The sequence below is a fragment of the Ovis aries genome, chromosome 23, assembly GCF_016772045.2.
Source record: "Ovis aries strain OAR_USU_Benz2616 breed Rambouillet chromosome 23, ARS-UI_Ramb_v3.0, whole genome shotgun sequence".
NCBI lineage: Eukaryota > Metazoa > Chordata > Mammalia > Artiodactyla > Bovidae > Ovis > Ovis aries.
Window position 1 is genome coordinate 37,525,424 of NC_056076.1, and position 21,701 is coordinate 37,547,124.

Consider the following 21,701-nt stretch of genomic DNA (forward strand, 5'->3'; position numbering starts at 1 on the left):
GATGAAAAACATGGATTCCTAGCTTCAAAAAAGTAATAGACCATATGTGACAAAAGCAGGGACAGCCTTTGTTCCTTACAGTTCCAGCATAGTTCCTCATAGTGACGTCTTTGCTTCCAAAGTTTTGAATGAAATCACTCCACTTACCAAATATTGTTTTCACACTCTTCTAAGGAACGGCTTTTATGACATCTCTTGGTCATATCGTTAGGCTTCAGTAGTCTTTTTATTGTTTTCTCTTCGTAAATTCTTCATGCCACTTACACTGATTCAACCCTTGTTGATTCCATTCCTTGCTAATCCTTACAGCAGTTGGAAGTACTGGCCAGAACTGTAACTCTGTTTACTCACTGAATTTGCAAATGCTGTCTTGATCTTTTTCAGGTCAGTGGCCGGGGCCTTGCAGCAGAGGCCTAGTGAGAGCTTAAGTTGTTTGTTTTTTTTTTAATGGTAAATTACAGTAAAATACATATAACAAAATTTAGCATCTAAATCATTTTTAAGTGTACAATTTCACTAGTGTTAATTACGTTCACATTGTTGTTCAGCCGATTTCCAGAACTCTGTTCTGTTTGTAAAACTGAAATTGTACCCATTAAATAGCAGCTTGTCATTTCCCCTTTCTTCTGTGCCATTTGAGAATTGGAAAACTGTCCCTTTAACCATAGGCCTATAACTCATACTGTCAGTGCAGTAACAAGAGGAGACAAAAAATTTGAGTGTTTATTGCTTAAGATGGTACTAAATCTGTAAAATCATTGCCTGAATCTGATTTAATAATAACAGTTATTTGATTTACTATATATATGATATTGTATAATAATAATATGGTAATAATACATGAATTCAGTCTGTTTTTTTAGTCTGTATTTTTAATATTCACTTTTAGAAAGCATACAAATCCAAACCAAAACCAAGAAAGTAAGATGTGATACTTTATTTTACTAAAAGATTCATTTCACCAAAGAATTCACCACAGATTTTCTTCAAGTAGACATTCCATTTTATTTAAATTTTATACGAAGTATCTAATTTGGGAAAGCATCTGTCAATTACCTTGGAATTATGTCAAAAGAATAAATATTAGTCATAATTTTCTATTACATGTCCTATTGCTTTTCATTTTGAAAATTGAATTGTATTTAATCTTTTATAATTCAGAGACTGCTTGATCTACTGTGTTAGATTGAATTAGGTGTTTCTACATGTTGCTAAATTGTCTTCTTTTCAGTCATTTTTTGATGTATGCATCCTGTTTCATTGCGTGGATGTGCCTTACTTTATGTAACTTATTGAATGCGCAAGTCTTATACTTTTCATTATTAAAAGGATGTTTCAGTGTACATTGTTCACATCTGTGATGATTTTTTCTGGCATACTCTTAGAAGTGGAGTTTTGGGTCATGCAGATTGTTAATCTTTTTAGCACTTGTCATGTTTCCTCTGAGAAGGGCTGTCCCAAAGCAGATTAATATTAATACAAAAAGACCCTTTCTCCAACATTCTGTCTGGGTGTGTGTTTTGTGTGTGTGTTTTAAGTAGTGAAAATTCTCATTTGAGCTCCAAGTTATTTCAGTTTCACTTCTGGTTACTAGTGAATTTGGACATTTTTTGTATGTATCGCCTAGACTTTTTTTTTGAAAGCATATTCCTGAAGGTCATGAAATACTAAATCTAGTGTTTCTCTTTTATTCCCTAGCTTCTCTGAAAAATTTAATTCTCGACTAACACTTTCTACTTCCCTTTCCATGTCTTAGGTTTTACTACATAACTAGTTTCCCCAGCTCTCAGATCACTGGCTCTTTTTCTTCATACAGCTGAAATCCTCTGAAGATTCATCCCTTTGCTCTTCAGTTTGTATTTTCTTCAGTCTTTTTGCTCCCCTTTGGTCATCTGGAAAACTGAGGTCTAACAGAAGGAAACTAAACTAAGTGATACAGCCTGGATACTGCTTTGGGTTTCTAGAAGCACACAAGTCTCTGGCTTGTTCGTCTCTCTTCCTTCCTCTTATCAATCAAGCCATCGATCTCAGTTTCACTTTTTCTATTTGTGTTTTCTCTGTTCTAGTTTAGGTAACACTTGTGAGGTAGTCTAATTCATCTCTCTCCCTCTCGTTTTCCCCCCAGTCATCTTACACATCACTAGGTAATTAATTTTGCAAAAATAGTACCATGATCATTGTCATTTCTTATATCAGAATCCTTCAATGATTTCTCCTTTCTTAGAGCAGTTGAGTTAAATTTTATAGACTCACTAATTATATCCTGTTACTTACAACAGGTTGTTAAAATTACACACTGTCCTACACTGCTGACCAGAGATGGAGATCGCATTCGAAGTAATGGGAAGTTTGGGGGCCTTCAGAATAAAGCTCCTCCAATGGATAAACTCCGGGGAATGGTGTTTGGAGCTCCAGTACCAAAACAGTGCCTGATCTTAGGGGAGCAAATAGGTAGGTTAAATACTTAATAATTTCTCATTTGATTTTAACCCTTTATTTGGACCTTATTTATTGAGACTCTAACATTGAAGCTTAACCATTAACAGATACAAATAAGATGTTTTTATCCAGTACTTCCAGCTTTCTAACACCAAATAGTTTTGAAATACATATATAGGAAGTAGGTTTTCCCTCCTGTTCTCATTCTTATCTTGAAATACAGGAAAGGTTTCCTTGTTGAATAAACCAGTATCTCATCAAACCATAACACTTCTTTTTATATCAAAGTTGTTAACTATCTAGATTCATCTTTCTGGTGTGCGTGACATGTGACCTCCCTTCTGCAGGCTGTGTCCCCTTGTTTCTGGTCAGCTGATACAATTGTCTGTACGTCTGTGCTCTGAAGTGCTCATGCTTTACAGGAGGGTCCCAAATGGGCCATCATCTAAGAGTTGTTCGCTTTTAACTTTATATAGTTCTGATATCCTTGGATATCTACTCCCCAGCAAAAAGTAGTTTGTTGCTAACTTAAGATAGTAAATTGTAGTTAAACTGTAACAAAGTTTATCATCTTAATTATTTTTAAATGGGTAGCTCACTAGTGGTAAGTACATTCACACTCTTGTGCAACCAGTCTTCAGAAACCTTTTCATTTTGTAAAACTGATGCTCCATACCCATTAAGCAGCAACTCCCTGCCTCCCCTCTCGTCACCTGCCTGCCACACGTTTCTGTCTCTGTGAATTTGACTCCTCCAGGCACCTCTGTGTGTGTCAAATCAGAGTGTCCCTTTGCAACTGACTGACGTCACTTAGCATCATGTCCTCCAGGCACGTCAGTATTGTAGTGTAACTCTGTGTCACAGCGTGTGTCAGAATTTCTTTTTAAGACTGAATAATATTCTGTTGTATGAATATACACGTTTTGTGGCTTTTTAAGAGTATAGTATACATAGAGAAAAGTGCACATTTCAAAGCATATACGTTTTTCACAAAATGAACATTGCTTCTGTATTAAGAAACAGAACGTTAGCAGCGCCACAGAAGGCCTGCAGGCCTCTGCCAGTCATAGCCCCATCCCTCTCAAAAGGATAACAACTTTTTTGACTTAAAAGAGCATAGATTCGTTTTTTCCATTTTTGTACTTTATCTACATGGAATTATACAAGTCATGGGTTTTGTGTCTGGCTTTGTCCAGCCCTGTGTTGTGTGTGTGTATAGTTGTAGTTCATCTTAATTGCAGGATAGTATCCCATTGTGTAAATACACCACAGTTTATTTCTTTTTTATTATACTGCTGAAGAATTTGGGTAGTATCTAGCTTGGGGTTATTACTTCAACCCCCAACTACGTTTAAAATAGTAACTGAGAAATATGGTAGGAAGAAGGCTGTTTTGTATTCTCTATGAGAGAGTCAGGTACAGCTGCAAGAGGAGACATGGGAGAGGCTCAGACAGACAAAGTTAGTGTAGTCACAGGTCCTAGGACAGGAGGCGCCGCCTGCCACTCAGGGCCACATGGAAGACACTGGGGTGGTCAGGGCGCAGAAGGCAGGAGCACAGAGAGCGCTTCTGCCACAGCCTTTATGGGGGATTTACAAAGAGGTAGTGTAAAACTTGAGAGGAAATCACAAGTAGCAGTATTAGTGTCAAGGCAATGGCACTAAAGCACAAAGATGAATTCATTTTGATAAGATATATTTGATACTAGAGGTCCAAAAGTTAATGAACTTGATGCAGTAAATTACAAAATCAGAATTCTTAAAACTGCTGATTGTACAAAGACAGAAGCCTCATGAGAAACCATTAATCCATGACAGGTCCTTAGTCAAAAAACAAGACATTTTCTACCTAATAAGGTGTAATACCAGTACCTTAGGTATTTATAGGATATATCACAAAAAATGGTCATAAATTCAGTTGATCAAATTGCTACTCAGCTACAATGAGACTACAAATTATAAAAAGCAAAATTTACTTATGATATATTTTTAATATAATGTAACAGAACTAAAAATAACTTTTCTTTCTTCCCAAAGTAAGCTCAAATAGGTAGATATTTAGAAACAACTATTTTGTCAAAAAAGTTTTAACTATTAAAGAGAACAAGAACATCACACATTTTATGTAGGAGGCATGAAAACAGCCAAGATCAAACATAAATCCACAGGCTTAATGCTTTTGTTATTAAATGAGAAAAACAAATTTTAACCATTCAACTGAAATGACAGGAGGAAAAAAAATACATCTCAAGAAACAAGTACAGTCAAATGAATTGGAGAAAAAAAGAAAACCTTTGTATCGTATGATATATAATTCCTAAAGGTGGTCTTTGGGCAGAATAAATACAAAAAGTAATGGCTCCTAGAATACATTCAGACAGAGATTTCTTAGGTTTCTATAATATTATAAATATATTTAGTATGTCCAAATAAAATGGACTACACTCTGGAAAATTGCAAATCAAAATAACAAAATTGATTTAAATAAGGCAGAAAACTTATATAGGCCATTGCCTGAGGATGTGTTCAGAAAGCTAACTCCATCCTATAGGTTTTTCATGAGTGAATTTCAAATTAATTTGTTTCAGAATATAGATAAATATGGAGATCACTCAGGCCATCTTATTAAACTGATAGCAAACCTGTTTCCAAAAATGGCACAGGCAAAGAAAACTGTGACCACTCTTCAGCTGTGTTCAGGAAGTTCTTAGCACAGTAGGACAGAAATCAGAAAGCTGAATCTTGAAAGGAACACTTTATTTTATTGTTCGCTTTATCTGCAGTGGTTTTGCCCCAGATAATGTGCATGGCTTGCTGCTTTTCTTTCCTGTTGTGTAATGTCACACCTTCGTGGACTTCTCTGACCAGCCAATCTAAAATAGAAGCACCCACCTTGGAGAAATGGGCTTCTTGACACATAAGTCCTGGCAGATGTGAGAAAAGAAAACATTTTATAGTTGTTTTTTTTTTAAGTTTACATAATTTTAAAGCACCTTGAAGAAAATAGAAGGGCAAATGACCAACTAGGGGAAGATTGCACATATGGTAGACAAAGGTGTTTAACAGCAGCCTTTAAAACGCAAGAAAAAGGACAAAGACTAATAGGAAAATGGATAACATGAATAAGCAATTTTCAAGGGAATAATAATAGTTACTGTTGGAGGGCTTATTATGTCCCACATACTTTATTAAGCTTATCACTTGAATTTCATTTACTGCTGTTCTCCTCATTTTACAAATGAGGAATTTGAGTCTTTAAAAGGTGAGATAACTTTCCCAACTTCAGGATAGTATATGCGTTCATTTGTCCAGTGACATAAGAGAGTAGAAAGAAAACATTTTTTTCCCTGAATACATAATTGAGATAATTTGCTTCTCCATTACCCTTTTCTGTATATTTCCAGACCTGCCTCAGTGTGTGTCACTTTTATAATCAGAAAATGTTACCAGTTGGTGTTTTGTTTTTTTAACTAATTGCTTTTAATACTCATTTTCTTTGAACCAATAATTGATCTTATAGGAAAGAAGCCTAAGTAAACAGTTCTAAATACAAGCAGGACTTTTTTTTTTTCTTTCTCATATAGATAGTATAGCCTTGTTTTTCAAGGAAAACGCAAGAAATGTTAAATGCTTTAATTCAATTTATAGTCTGAGAGATGTCTATTAAAATTTCATTTGGAAAGTACATAGAAAATAAAATTAAAAATATCACACATGTTAAAAATCAAACCTGCAGACATGTGAAATGAAGACAAAAAAGTGAGGTGGTAGACCTATCAGTTTTTTCCCAATCTCTCTCTTTTCTGTATTAGCCCGAGTTTTCTGTAGAGATCATATAAGTAGAAATAACTTTTTCTAAATATTAAAAATAAAATAACTCTGAACATTGTAGAAGCCAGGATATGACTGTAAGAAAGGAGAGTTATTGGTATCAACTGAAGAAAGAAAAGGCATTTTAAAATTTCCAATAAGAAAAAATAAAACAAAATTTCCAATAAGTAATCAATGTGTAGTTTATAACTGCGACATCATCAGTCTCATTAACACTTTCTTATACTCCAAATACGTAGTATGCACCTGGCCAGCCTAGACATTATTTATGTTTTATTATGTCATGCTTAATTTGTTAATACTAATATTTAACCTCTCTGTACATTTATTGTTTTTGTTGTTGTTTTAAGTAAAACTATTCTTGATTTTTTTTATATTTTTAATATTTTTAAAAGGTAGCAACCAAGATTATTGAAGGTTTGTGGTTTTCAGGACAAAGATATTTTGTTCTGTTTTGTTTTATACTTACTGGAAGTCAGCAGATTGAATGCCTGTGGACCTGTCTACTAGCCACCCCTATTTCATTTACACCTACCCTTCTCTCAGCTTGCCTCCTTCCTGTTCACCCCTGCTGAATGCTTTTTGAACAGATCAAAGCAGAAGTTCTAGTAAATTTTTTCACCAATTTTTTTTACCCAGTTTACAAGTATTTATCAGTTTTTTGCCAATGCAGAACACAAAGTTTGAAGAGACCTAAATGCTACTAAATGAAATCTACTTAGCTGTCTAACTGCTTACATCCTTCAGTGGCGAGAAGATTGCTTCTGCCTTCTTCAGTTCAGTTCAGTTGCTCAGTTGTGTCCGACTCTTTGCAACCCCATGAACTGCAGCACGCCAGGCTTCCCTGTCCATCACCAACTCCTGGAGTCCAACCAAACCCATGTCCATTGAGTCAGTGATACCATCCAGCCATCTCATCCTCTGTTGTCCCCTTCTCCTCCTGCCCTCATTCTTTGCCAGCATTAGGGTCTTTTCCAGTGAGTCAGCTCTTCTCATCAGGTGGCCAAAGTATTGGAGTTTCATCTTGAAAATCAGTCCTACCAATGAACACCCAGGACTGATCTCCTTTAGGATGGACTGGTTGGATCTCTTTGCAGTCCAAGGGACTCCCAGGAGTCTTCTCCAACACCACAGTTCAAAAGCATCAGTTCTTCGGCTCTGAGCTTTCTTCACAGTCCAACTCTCACATCCATACACGACCACTGGAAAAACCATAGCCTTGACTAGGCGGACCTTTGTTGGCAAAGTAATGTCTCTGCTTTTTAATATGCTATCTAGGTTGGTCATAACTTTTCTTCCAAGGAGTAAGCGTCTTTTAATTTCATGGCTGCAGTCACCATCTGCAGTGATTTTGAAGCCCAGAAAAATAAAGTCAGCCACTGTGTCCACTGTTTTCCCATCTATTTGCCATGAAGTGATGGGACCGGATGCCATGATCTTAGTTTTCTGAATCTGCTTTCTTAGCAACCCCAAATACTTGTCTAGTAACAGCTCTTCAGATATAGTATTTTCAACTATTTTGTACTATTTTTAGTAGTGTTTTTTCTTTGCCTGGATGTATTGAAATAATCTATCTTTCTTAATAAATAGCATATAGAAATGAATGCATTGTAATTTGAGCTTTTGTCCTTTCATATGAACTAATTTTTTATTTTAAAGTATTTTTCCACTATTTTCATAGTAAAGCATCATTAGTTTTTTCCTATATAATTGAAATTTTCAAACAACATATAATGTATGAGCTCTGAAATCATTTATAAACAGAATTAAATATGAATTTTTGTTTTTTCTCTTTGGCAAAATTTTATTAAATGAATTAGAAAAGACTTTATAAACACCATGGTAAATAGGAATTACATTTCATATCAGAAAATTGGGAATTGCCAAGGCATATTAGCTCAAAATACTCCAAGCTAAGCTTCAGTAGTACCTGAACCAAGAACTTCCAGATGTACAAGCTGGATTTAGAAAAGGCAGAAGAACCAGAGATCAAATTGCCAACATCCGCTAGATCATAGAAAAAGCAAGGGAATTCCAGAAAAACATCTACTTCTGTTTCATTGACTCCACTAAAGCCTTTGTCTGTGTGGATCACAATAAACAGTGGAAAATTCTTAAAGAGATAGGAATACCAGACCACCTTACCTGCCTCCTGTGAAACCTGTATGCAGGTCAAGAAGCAGCAGTTAGTGCCAGACATGGAACAACAGACTGTTTAAAATTGGGGTAGAAGTACATCAAGGCTATATATTGTTGCCCTGCTTATTTAACTTATATGCAGAGTACATCATACGAAATGCCACGGTGGGTGAAGCACAAGGTGAAATCAAGATTCCCGGGAGAAATATCAGTAACCTCAGATACACAGATGATACCACCCTAATGGCAGAAAGCGAAGAGAAACTGAAGAACCTCTTGAAGAAAGTGAAAGAGGAGATTGAAAAAGCTGAGTTAGTAACTCAGCATTTCAAAAATGAAGATTATGGCATCCAGTCCCATCACCTCATGGCAAAGAGATGGGGAAACATCGGAAATAGTGAGAGACTTTATTTTCTTGGGCTTTAAATTCACGGCAGATAGTGACTGCAGCCATGAAATTTAAAGATCCTTGCTCCTTGGAAGAAAAGCTAAGAAAAACCTAGGCAGCATATTAAAAAGCAGATTCATCACTTTGCCAACAAAGGTCTGTCTAGTCAAAGCTATGGTTTTTCCAGTAGTCATGTATGGATGTGAGAGTTGGACCATAAAGAAGGCTGGGTGCCGAAGAATTGATGCTTTTGAAATGTGGTGTTGGAGAAGGCTCTTGAGAGTCTCTTGGATTGCAAGGAGATCCAACCAGTCAATCCTAAAGGAAATTGGTCCTGAATATTGGAAGGACTGATGCTGAAGCTGAAGCTCCAGTACTTTGGCCACCTGATGTGAAGAGCCAACTGATTGGAAAGACCCTGATGCTGGGAAAGATTGAAAGGGAGGAGAAGAAGGGGACAACAGAGGATGAGATGGTTGGATGGCATCACCTACTCACTGGACATGAGTTTGAGCAAGCTCTAGGAGATGGTAAAGGACAAGGAAGCCTGATGTCCATGGGTCGCAAAGAGCAACTGAGCAACTGAACAAAAACAACAAAGGCATATTGAGCTAAGTTGCTTCTGTCCATCTTAGGCATAAAATATTTGCTATTAGTGTTCCATTTAATAGAAAGTATTTAATATTCCATCTTTTAATTTTATAAATAACAATTAATATAAAACCTTTGAATATATTGTTTCTTGAGTATTTAAAAGGTAAAAGAACCTCATGACTTACAAAGTTAAGTAGGATTCAACCCTTAATGACTTAAAATTTTTGTATATTGTCTGCTGAATTAGGCAGCATCCCTGACATATGGGTCTGGACATCATTTTGTACCTCATTCACATAGAAAATAAGTACTATTTTATGCACGTAGAAAAATGAAATTAGAAGTACTATCAAACCAGAAAACCAGACTCTCTTTTTTAGTGGCTACCTTTGAGTTCCAATAAGTCATAAGGAATTAAGAAACATAAGGACTTTGTCATTACCGAATTACACATATGGAATTCATATTTAAATATATATGAATATGCTCATAATGTTCACGGGTATGTATATGTGTGCTTACTCATTCCCAGAAAGCTGGATAGTTTTTTTAAATACTGTTATTGACCCTTAAAGTATAGAAAATCTCATATATCATGTACTCTTGACTAAATTGATTTCTTCCACAGGTTCATTTGTAAACCCACTGTATATATTTATTAAACATATGGGTGTTTGTATGCCCGTTCCCATGAATACTGAACATTTTTGTGTGACTAGAGTCTTAAAGGGTCAAATAGTAAACATTTTAGGCCTGTGAGCCAAGAGACAAAATTGAGGGTGTTATGAACATATTTATATAACCGTTTAGAATGGAATCATTTAAAACTGTATAAACCATTCTTAGCCCATGGACTAAAGTATAGTCAGTGTATTTAACCTATAGTGTCTAGTAATTCATACAAACAGGCAATGAATAGTCTCAAGCTTGACTAATGTAATATATTTTTAAACAAAGTAAAGTTTTTTGAAAGCTAAGTGTCAAGAGTGTTTGAAAGCTGTGTTTAAGGAAATGGCCATGTCTGTTGGAAGCAATGATTTTCTAATAATGCCATGTTTAATGCATTTTTCCCCTAACCCCAAAATTTTGTGGAATTAGATGGAATACTGAATATTAAACAGAGGTAAACACTAACTGTGAGAGTGAATTGTTTTTTTAATTGTGGTAAAAGTCACACTCAGTTGAGTTCAGTCGCTCAGTCATGTCTGACTCTTTGCGACCCTATGAACTGCAGCGCGCCAGGCTTCCATGTGTATCTCCAACTCCCGGAGCTTGATGGAACTCTTGTCTATCAAGTTGGTGATGCCATCCAACCATCTTAACATCTGTTACATAAAATATACTGTTTCAGCCACATTTACACTGTACAGCTCAGAGGCACTGAGTATACTCATATTGTTGTGCAACTCTCATCATCATCCCTGTCTTGAATGTTTCACTTTCCTAAACTGGAATTCTGTCCCCATTGAACACTAAGTCCCCTTTCACCCTCCAAACCTCTCTTCCATCCACTAGCCCCTGGCACCTACCAGTGTACTTTCTGGCTGAATTTGACTATTCTAGTTACCTCATATAAGTGGAGTCAAACAGTATTTGTCTGCACCTAATGTATATTGGAATGCATTTTAAGGTTAATATATGTCCTACAAACAGTTTATATCTTCTTTTCCCCGTACTGTACATAAATTTATTAAAGTCAAGCCGCTGAAGAAAATTAAGACTTCATAAGCACCGGTTTTGTGCCAGGATCTAAACTGTGTTTTTTTCCTTTCATTTGTTTACTGTGAACGTTAAAAGTAGTTCCATGTGTTCCTGTAACACAACACTCAGTGTTGCTGGCTCTTCTTTCCTAAAATACTGCTTTAATATGATATCAGTAGCTTTAGTCGAATGTCTCTGGTTTCTTTGTAGATCTTCTCCAGCAGTACCGCACTGCTGTGTGCAGGTTGGGCAGTGTGAACGAGGATCTTAATGGGCAGCTGAAGTACCTTCACACTCCCGATATGAAGAGGAAAAAGCAAGAACTTGATGAACACGAAAAGAATCTCAAACTGATAGAGCAAAAACTAGGTACTGTACTTTCTGCGAGATCCTTCTCTGGCTGAAGATAGTGTGCATGATTGGAGAGAATTGAGCTCCAAAAAGAAAGAGTGTGAATGACCCACAACCTAAATCATAGACACCCTCGACCTCTGGGTGAACTGACAAATGTTCATAAGCTATTCTCTCAGCAGGCGTAATAAGAAGCATTCCCAGTATTATTTATTAATTCTTCTTCTATAAATTAAGAGGTATTTGCTTTCATTGCTTATAATTATTCTGGTCTTTTAAAAGTTAATTTTCTCTGTTTTCTTACTGTCTTTGCAGGAATGACTCCCACACGTAAGTGTAATGATTCACTGCCTCATCCAGTGACAGACTGTCCAATTCCTCCCAAGAGAATAAGAAGAGAAGCTGCAAGACAAAACAGGTGAGGCTACTGTGCCCTCAAAGCTCTTGGCTCATCATACTTTAAAAATAGCATGAGGGTGTTTACTTGCCTGTTCTGAACCAGAATTAATTTTGTTTTCTTTTTAACCCAATTGAGTGATGGCTAATGAAAATAAGCTGGAATTATTTTATATTTCCTCCTAGGATACTCTAAAAAATCATTTTCTAAAATGATTTTTTACAGGTAATTTGAAAACTTTCGAATACATTGCATTTTGCTTTATAGGCTCAGCAACTTGACAGATACAGACTATACAGAATCACTTGCACATTACTCATTTAAAAGTTGCTTATAGTATATGGTTTGGAAAATCACATACCATTTTTGCACAACTAACCAAGAAGCCAACAAAGCCATCTGCAGCCTAACTCAATGAAGAAAATTGTCCATTTCAGATTAGATACTAGTAAGGCCATCCCACAGAAAGGCCCATACTACTGGGGTTTGTTGTACATTATCACGAATGTTCATTTGGACTCTGCCTGAGTAAGTTTCTCCTATTGACCTTTGAGGAGCTCCACTGAGACCACGATATTTAGAATTGGTATCCCATGCCCTATCCATCTACGTATTCTGTATTTATTGTAACTATTTGATTATTTTGTGCTCTGTGTTCCTGGGTAAATAAATGTGACATGGTTCTTGTCCCCATAGGAGGTCTGTAATCTTGTACAGAAGAGGGACAGTTCAAAAAAGTAAACCTTTTTCTGTATGTAAAAATATAGAATGATAAGTTTTTACAAAAGAACAGACGACAAAGTGATACAGAACAATGGGAGAACGTGCTTGGCTGTTAGGGAAGATGCATTTTAGCAGAGAACTGAAGGATGGGAAGCCAGCTCTGTAGGGATGGCTTATAGTCAGAGGGAGAAGAGGCGTGAAAACTCTGAGAAAACAACACACCTGGCATGCCTGAGGAACTGTAAAGATGCTTGTGAGCCTAAAGGATAGTGAGTAAGAGGAAAGAGCCCCTAAGATGTGGTTGGAGAGCTAGACGGAAGCCGCAGTATGCCTCTCCCCAAAACAGCATCTTGAAAAAATGACACCAAGTCCTTACAGTGAACATTGATATATTCATATGGAAAAGACATGTTCATTCTTTCCTTACATGAACATTCTGGCTAATCAAATAACTGGAGAAAGTTCTTTATAGAAGTTCTTCTTTATAAAGTTCTTTATATGAGATTGAAGTATATAAGAAGTCAGATGAAAACATCACTTTTTTGCCATTCCTAATAAAGTAATAGGTTTTAGGCAATAATAATCTATGGATACACAAATGATTAGATAAAAAATTGGGAGGAGGACTTAATGGAAAGATAGATTGACACGTCTGAACCCATTGATTAAAAAGCAGAATATTTGCTATTATGGGATTCAGTGATAAATAACCTGAATCTAATGAAGCTTCCACTCAGTCTTCTCAGCTGGAGTTCTGTGCAGGAATTAAGCACTGCAGAAAACCATGACACTCCTGGGACAGTTCACACAGCTCGCATTCTCGATGAATAAAAGGAGGTTAATTAACTGCATAGAATGGATACCTTAAGGTGTTAGAGCATAAATCTCTCATGAATTGGAGAAGGACCCTCAATAGAACTTCAAAAGTATACAGAAAAGAAGGGAAATTTAGGAACAAGTTAAATGATGCCACCAGGCAGCCATTAGCCAAATCTAGAATGTCAAGAATGGGACACTATAAATGATGATTTTGTTAATAAATCAATGACATTAAAAGAACCATAGGGAGGGACTTCCCTGGTGGCACAGTGGGTAAGAATATGCCTGCCAGTGCAGGGGACAGGGGTTTGATCCCTGGTCCAGGAAGATTTTACGTGCCACAGAGCAGCTAAGCCCATGTGGCACAACTGCTGAAGCCCATGTGTCCTAGAACCCTTGCTTGGCAACAAGAGAAGCCACTGATGAGAAGCCTGCGTGCTGCAACAAAGACGCCCAGGGAGAAGGGTAGACCACTGGTTATAGAATAAAGACGCCCAGGGAGAAGGGTAGACCACTGGTTATAGAATAAAGACGCCCAGGGAGAAGGGTAAACCACTGGTTATAGAATAAAGACGCCCAGGGAGAAGGGTAGGCCACTGGTTATAGAATAAAGACGCCCAGGGAGAAGGGTGAACCACTGGTTATAGAATAAAGACGCCCAGGGAGAAGGGTGAACCACTGGTTATAGAATAAAGACGCCCAGGGAGAAGGGTAGACCACTGGTTATAGAATAAGTAACTGAGAGGTGTAACCATGAAGCGCACGTGTGTACATTTTCTTTGGACCTGGATTTGAATCTTCAAGATGACAATTTTGAAAAAATCTGGTAAATTTTCAATCACCTGGATATTAGATATACTGAGGAATTGTGATTTTTGTGTATAGCAGCAGCATAGAGTTTACAGTAAATTAAATACAGTTAGAAATATGTACATACACACACATGTACAGAGGTATTTAACAGTTGAATAATATGATGTCTGGGATATATGCTAAAACACTAGAAGACAAAAAGTGACAGCAAATCAAAACAAGAAAGGGCAAAAGGTTATTATTTCTTCTGCTTTTCTGTAGGCTTGGCATAAGTGATAAAGAAGTATTTTATGGTAGACGGGGAACATTTTTCCAGTTTTTTAAGAGACCAAGTGAGGAAATTCCTGCCAAGCAGTTCTAGACTAAAGTCCATGTTCATAGACTCTCCTGCATGGACTTACTAAGTTTGGACTCTAAGTTAAGACTTAGAGTCACTGCAGAACCACAACCGATGCCATTGATCTGGATCTTGTTAAGTAAGATTTTGTAGCAATTCAGAGGTGGTATGGGCTAAAGTTTCTTCTTTTGGTTTGTTAGTAATGGTATTTAGTAATAGTAATGGTATTTTCATTAAAGTAATGCATGTATATAAGTCAAATAGTATGTATATTTAATATACTGTATAATGTGAACTACACATATAATTTAACATTTTCTAGGCACCATTTTAAAAGAAGCAGCGAGATTAAATTTTAATAGTATTTTTTTTAACACAGTATACAAAGTATTATCATTGCAACATACTGCCAGTAGTATAGAAATTATTAATGAGACATTTTAAATTCTCTTTCATACAAAATCTTCAAAATTCAGAGGACAGCAAATCTGTTAGGACTAGCCACATTGCAAGTGCTCTGGAGCCACACATGGCTCGTGGCTACCAGACTGGACGGCACAGGTATCAGAAGAGCTCATGGTGATGAGATCTTACTCCTCTGCACCCTTACCCCATCCTGGTTCCCAGAGGCGGCCTTGGTTTTAACTGCTTTGTTTATTCTGTTGTTGCCTCCATTTTTGGTGCATATTTATATATGTCAGTCTTGGTTTATCAGTTTTCAGACCATGCAGCCCACCCAGCACCTTGGTGTGGAGGTCTGTCTTGTGTTGCCTATCTAATGACTTTTGAACTAAATTCTTCCTGTGGTTATTTGGTTATGTTCTCTCTTACAACCATCAACGAAGATCTCTGTGCTTTTTTTCAAAGTTATTAAGTGATAAGCAACATCATATTATGGCTCTGACGATGATATAGGCAGAGTTGTGTGCTAGGATTACATTTCCCTCTATAAGATTCTAATGGCATGACCCTACTTAGGCCACCAGTGTTCCAGACATCAGAGTCAAGTAAATTTTCTAAACCATCAGTTCTTAAAATCATGTTGAATTTTAATCCAGTTCTTAGACTGTTTCTTGAATGTTGTTAATGTCTCTGGAGTTTCTAAGTCTTTCTTTTTTCTTTCACTGTGTAACTTGATCATGTATTCTTCCACCTGCTTTAGTAACTGTTACTAGTAATCCTGTAGGTCTTCTGGATCCTCCTTGGCTGCTCTCTTGGGTTGAATCCATTGTTTCTCGGCTTCCTTGTCATTCTCTTATAACTTCTTAGGAAAGGGTATAGATAGAAACTGCATGTCTGAATCTGTCTTCCTCTGCCTTCACATTTGATTGAGGTTTTCTGGGGATTACAGGATAGAAACAAGGCTGGAATATCAAGGAGGAGGTTCTGGGAATAATCAAGAGACAGTGGGTCACAGTCTGCCTGGTGGAACCTTGGACTCAGTCAGAGAAGTCCAGCCCAAAACAGGAGGGAGCGAAATGGAGAGAAAACAGAGCCTCGACCGTGCCAAGTTTTCAACCCCAGGCTTTGAGAGCTCTGTTCTCTTGTTTCTAGGTATTAACACTCTCACCAGGAAGTTAGATAGATAACAATGCTAATTAGTTAATTAAAAGTTGGTGTCATGGCTTCCGATGTAGTTGGTGGCGCCCTAGAGGCTTGCCTGTTGCCAACATCTACACACTAGCAACCTGCTAGTCGGCTCTCCAGCCACACCCTTAAAGCAAAGCCTTCTTGTCCACTCCTCTGCTCCCTCCTCCCTTAAAATTCCTACTCAGAGAGCAGCCTTAATGGGAAAACAGTTCTATTTTTATTAACAGTAGACTAAATCCAGACCAGCAGCACAGTCCTTTTTCTTAAATGTAATTGTACAGGTGAGAGTCATTATGCATATGAGGGGAGTCAACAGCATGTGAGGGGAAATCCAAGATAAATAACAAAACCCACCCTGGAAGATGATTCAGCTGAATTCTTTTAAAAACTATAATTTCTGATTAGATTGTGGAAGGAGTTACATTCGTGAAACCAAGAGGATATTAGGAGAAAGGTATAGCCAGGACAGGATTACAGATCCCATTGCTGAAATTAAAGCCTTCAAAGGACAGCAGCAGAAACCAGGCGAGGAGGGGGAAAAAATTTAAAGGACTAACGTAAAGGAAACTTCGCAGAAAAATAGGGGGAATATGTGAAGAGAAAGGGGGAGGTGTAGAGAACCAATTCAGACTATCAGGAATCCTAGAAAGAAGAAAATGGAGAAGAAACAACATGTGGAAAAGAATTCCCAGGGATGAAAGGGCCTGTTGAAGTCCCAGTACAATGACTGACAGAAGATAACACCAAGAAAATTCATAGCAAATTTGTGGAATAACAAGAAAAGGGTGAAGAGTGTAAATGTTTTCAGAGAGAGACCCATATTGTCAGTACAGCTTTTTTGCATACACAAAAAGCTGTTGTCAGCAAGCTGTGTGGTGGCAGGTGAGACGATGTAGGTTGCAGATTTGCTGAATTCTAGCCTGTGGCTCCCTGTTTACATCCTGCTTATCTTTGGGAAATATTAATCACTTTAAATTTCTATTTAAAATTTAAATCATTTTAATTATTGATTTCCTTGTCCCCAGTCTCTACCTGGTCTCCATAATTCACACTATATCAAAAATGTTACTGCATTTGAAATGAAAGTATCTTTAATATTGAAATACTAATTTCATCCATACAATGGAAAACAAATTCAGCAGTAGGAATTAGCAACAATGTATGTGTTTATATGTTATTATTAGTGTTTGTGTATTACCTATTTATATATTGTTGGCTTTCATAGGGATTATATATCATATTTCATCAACTGTAAGATGTCATTAATTATTAGAAACATCATTATTCCATGAGGCACTAAAAGAAAACACTGCAGATTAACTCATGACATAAGGTGGATTTCAGAGATGTTAAATGTGGGGAAATGTGGATTTTAGGAACAACAGAATATACTTAGCAGTATATATTATGCAGTAGACTCATTTTCTTCAGTAGAGACTTCAGTTTTCTAATCGATTTTCTGCTCATAAAGATTACAAATTAGCTCTTTACCAAAATTGTGTGTCTTTTATTTGGAGATGGCAGTTCAGGGAACTATTGTTTAAAAAGAAAGTATAGGGCTTCCTTGGTGGTTCAGTGGTAAAGAATCCGCCTGTCCAGTGAGACACAGGTTCAATCCCTGGTCTGGAAAGATCCCACTAAGGCTGGGTGCCACAGTTATTGAGCCTGTGCCCCAACTGAGCCCATGAGCCCCAACTGCTGAGCCCATATGCCACAACTCCTGAAGCCTGTGTGCCTTAGAACCTGTGCTCAGCAGCGAGAGAAGCCACTTCAGTGAGAAGCCCTTGTACCACAACTAGAAAGTAGCCCCCCCTTGCCACAACTAGAGAAAAAGCTACTCAAAGCAACGAAGACCCCAGCACAGCGGCCCCCCTCTCAAGAAGAAAAAGAAAATATATCTGAGTAAGAAAACATCTGCATACATATATACTAAGATGTTCGTCCTCTGTATGTAAATAGAGTTATGGGTATATCTTGGTGACCTTTCTCTAATAAGCATTATAATTCTTGTTAAAATTTTTAAATGGTAATTTCATTTTAGGAAAGGGGAAAATAAGCAATAATCTGCAAAATTTGTATCTAGGATACACCACTCCAAAGAACTATGCTCCACAGAATTTATCTCTTCCTCTGTATATGTTAACTTCTGCTTCTCTGTCAAGCTTTTGTTTGTGGCATTCATGTGAAAGAAATGCTTACATACAAGGATTTAATTAAGTCTGTTTATACCAAGAATTACTATAATTACTAGAACATAGTTCCACTGCGTATTTAACCACCCAGGTCTGATGAAGGAGTTATAGGGGAGGTCTGATGAGGGAGTTACAGGGAAGGAGAGCTTTGGTATGTAAAACTTAACTGTGTTTTTTTCTACTTTGATCAGGATTATAACCAAAACTGATGTGTGAGAGATGAGAGAAGGCCATTAGTCTCCCTAAGAATGCCCTGCCTTCTGCAGCTCTGTTTCAGAAGACCAAGAGGGTGACTTATGATGAATATTTCTGGGAATGATACAAGAATCTAGGCTTGCATTTCCATGTTTAGCCAAACAGAACTGGAAGCAACCATTCAGTTTTGTCAATCTCACTGGACAGTGTGGGCTTACTGGAATTGTTCCAGTTGTCAGGCCCTTTGGTTGTCATTATCGTGCAAATGTGTCAGAGGAAAATATGCAATTACAGCAGTGACTGCGCAGCTGGCACATAGCATTTATTAATTCTAAAGACAAGTGTATGTACTGTTTTTCAGTATGTTTATCATGAATATGCTAGAACTATTTCTTGAGAGCAGACCTTTTTATTACCTTTGTGTGAATTTATTTAACAAAACTGTTTTTGTCATGTGTAAGGCAAGTTCTAGAGGTTAGGTATTTAATTGTAAATATGAGAGGAAACTTGTAATTCAGAATAAAATCGGAAAAGCACAGGTATCTCGGAATTCACCTCTTAAGACACATGGAAAAATATTAAATTGGTGGGTTAACTTTTGACAGCAAGTAGCATTTTAAATTTCTAAAGATTTATCTTGTGTATATATGTATATATATATAATACGCAGCAGCATCAGTTTTATAAACATCGTTTGACTTTATTAATACTAGATTATATAGTCTCAGCCTTAATTCTACATTTATGTTATTTTGTAATTTTTTATTACTATTTTTAAAGAGTTAAAGAAGTTGTACACTCCCTCATTAAGGGAATAAAGGTCTGCTAGAAATTTGCTGCAAAAACATTTGAATTGTGTATTAATTCATGCTAATGTATGTCGATATATGTCTTTGTGTCAGTCCAAGACTATTGGTTTGTGAAGTTATTTTGTAAGGAAATACTTTTGGTACAGTTTTGTGGCCCAGCAAATCTGTGTGTTTTTTAATCCTTTCTGAATATACAGTGAGGTTAATAAAGAAGATTGTTTCTTCCTGTTGAATAGGTGTGTTTTCCTTTTTCAAAATTTAAAGTTCCATGAAAATTACCTTAGTGTAAATTATTATGATGTTTAACCTCGCTTTATAATTGGAAGGCATTTAACTGTTTTGTTAAAGAAGTAAAATGGTAGTAATGAGAATTAGTTAAAAGAAAGAGTGGATTCCTTTTAAGTAAAACTAACTACTATTATTAGTTATTAAATATTAGTATCAAAAAGATAAGTTTCATCTTCTAATTGTTTTTAACTTTTTGAGGTTATGACTTGGTTACTTACAGTTATTATGAAATGGATAGGATTAATATTTTTAGTCTGTAACCTTCAGATACTTTTAGTAAAGTTTTAATTTGTATCATTTTTCTACATCTAATGTCTGCTAAACATTTTCATGGAATCATTTCATAGTTATGTAATTATATTTATAAATTTACTTTTATAGATGTTAATTTAAGATAATATTATTTTGCATGTCTTTTGAACACTTCAAAAAGAGATTGTTACATTTTAGCAGGCATATGTTTAGATTTAGAGATAAGTAGCAGCATTAAAATTTATGGGAGGACTCTTGGCCTAAAAATTAATTATCTTAAGTATAATGTGAAGTTTATCCACATCTGACTGGTACAGGCAGTTATTTATGAATTTATAAATAACTTGAGTATCTGAAAATACTTTACTAGTTAGAATTAATTCCCTTTTGGAGAGAAATCAAATTCGTGTTAAAGAATCACTATTCCAAGGGACAAGCAATAGAGAGACATTGATTATATTGTTTTACATTAGGAAGCCTAATTTCAAAGTAATGTCTGATAATATAAATTCCTAGTGCTCTGATTCTTTATACTCCAGTAACAAATAGCATGAGGTAGAAAATATTTAAATCTTTGTATAGTACCATATTTAAATCTTATTAGTAGCATTTGTTTCTATCTTTTTCACTTGTGTCTCTCATCAGTTATTCTTAACTTTTAAAATTCTTGGTCGAAATGGAACATAATGTCTCATTTGTCTTATTTCATCTTGGTAGGAATAAAGAATTATGTCGCTTGACCTATTTGTTGATATCCACTGATGAATATATGAATATTTTTATTAGGAATAAACAAACAATAGGAGTTCACTTTTATACTATACAAGACCATTTGTTATGTTGGGCTAGAAATGACAGGATAATACTTAAAAGAGGAATCTTATACTTTGCATTTCTTATGATTTCACTAGTTCTGTGATATACTGATAAATGAATGCCAAATTTAGTGAAAAAATACACTTCCATGTTTTCGTAGACTAGAGATATGCCTTGATTTGTTAATCATATTGCACATTTCTCTTCTTCAATAGTTTTGCAGAGTGAATTTTTCCTGTGAAGAGTTGCTGGGAGTTCCCTTATGGCCTAGTAGTTAGGATTCCGGGCATTCACTGAAATCCATCCATGGTAGGGAACCAAGATTCTGCAAGCTGTACAGTGCAGCCAAGAAGAAAAGGAAGAACTGCTGACAGTTCAGCTATGATCCTTGGATCAAATGTTAACAAAAAGTCAAGAGAGTCATTTTTTTTCATGTGTTCAATAATAATATATTGCGCTCTGGCTACATTTGTGTTAAATGTTCATGTGTTGATTGCCTGGTGTTTTTATAGTAGAATATAGATGTGAAGGACAAAGGAGCCTGGCATGCTACAATCCATGGAGTCACAAAGAATCGGACATGACTTAACAACTGAACAGCAACAACTGGTTAGAATGAAATACCAATTTCATGAGACATTTATAAATAGGATTATTGGGATGTTTCAAAATGTAAAATTAAAAGCTCCTTGGTGTTAGTTTGAAATACAGAATGGTTTTTATCAGAACATTCATAAATTCATTGGTTTAGCAAATACATATATCTGCTATATGCAAACCAGTGTGTCCAACCTGTGGAAGGAGATAATAGCTACCACATGCTGAGTAAAACATTTACATATATTTTCATACATGTTTGATCCCCAAGTTAAAGAAACATTGTCTAAATTGCCTATGCTAATCTAGGCTTTAAAACTCACCAGCTTCAAGACTAGGACAAATTACTTAACCTGTCTGTATCTTAGCTTTTCTCATCTTTAAAATGAGGATAGAAAAATCTGGCTTAAAACTCAACATTCAAAAAACTA

General features: G+C 36.2%; 1 protein-coding gene across 2 annotated transcripts in view; it reads left to right on the plus strand.

The window, feature by feature from the left end:
- Positions 1-21,139, plus strand: part of SMCHD1 (structural maintenance of chromosomes flexible hinge domain containing 1) — a 124,221-nt gene extending 103,082 nt beyond the window's left edge. The window contains exons 45-48 of one of the 2 annotated variants that reach the window (XM_042239642.2): positions 2,280-2,451; positions 11,302-11,460; positions 11,758-11,860; positions 20,889-21,139. In XM_042239642.2, coding sequence (XP_042095576.1) covers positions 2,280-2,451; positions 11,302-11,460; positions 11,758-11,860; positions 20,889-20,901 — 447 coding nt within the window. In that variant the 3' untranslated portion in view covers positions 20,902-21,139. Of the gene's footprint in view, positions 1-2,279; positions 2,452-11,301; positions 11,461-11,757; positions 11,861-18,504; positions 19,551-20,888 lie in introns of those variants that run through there. The other variant, XM_027960934.3, reaches the window with a different exon arrangement.
- Positions 21,140-21,701: the final 562 nt, after the last annotated feature.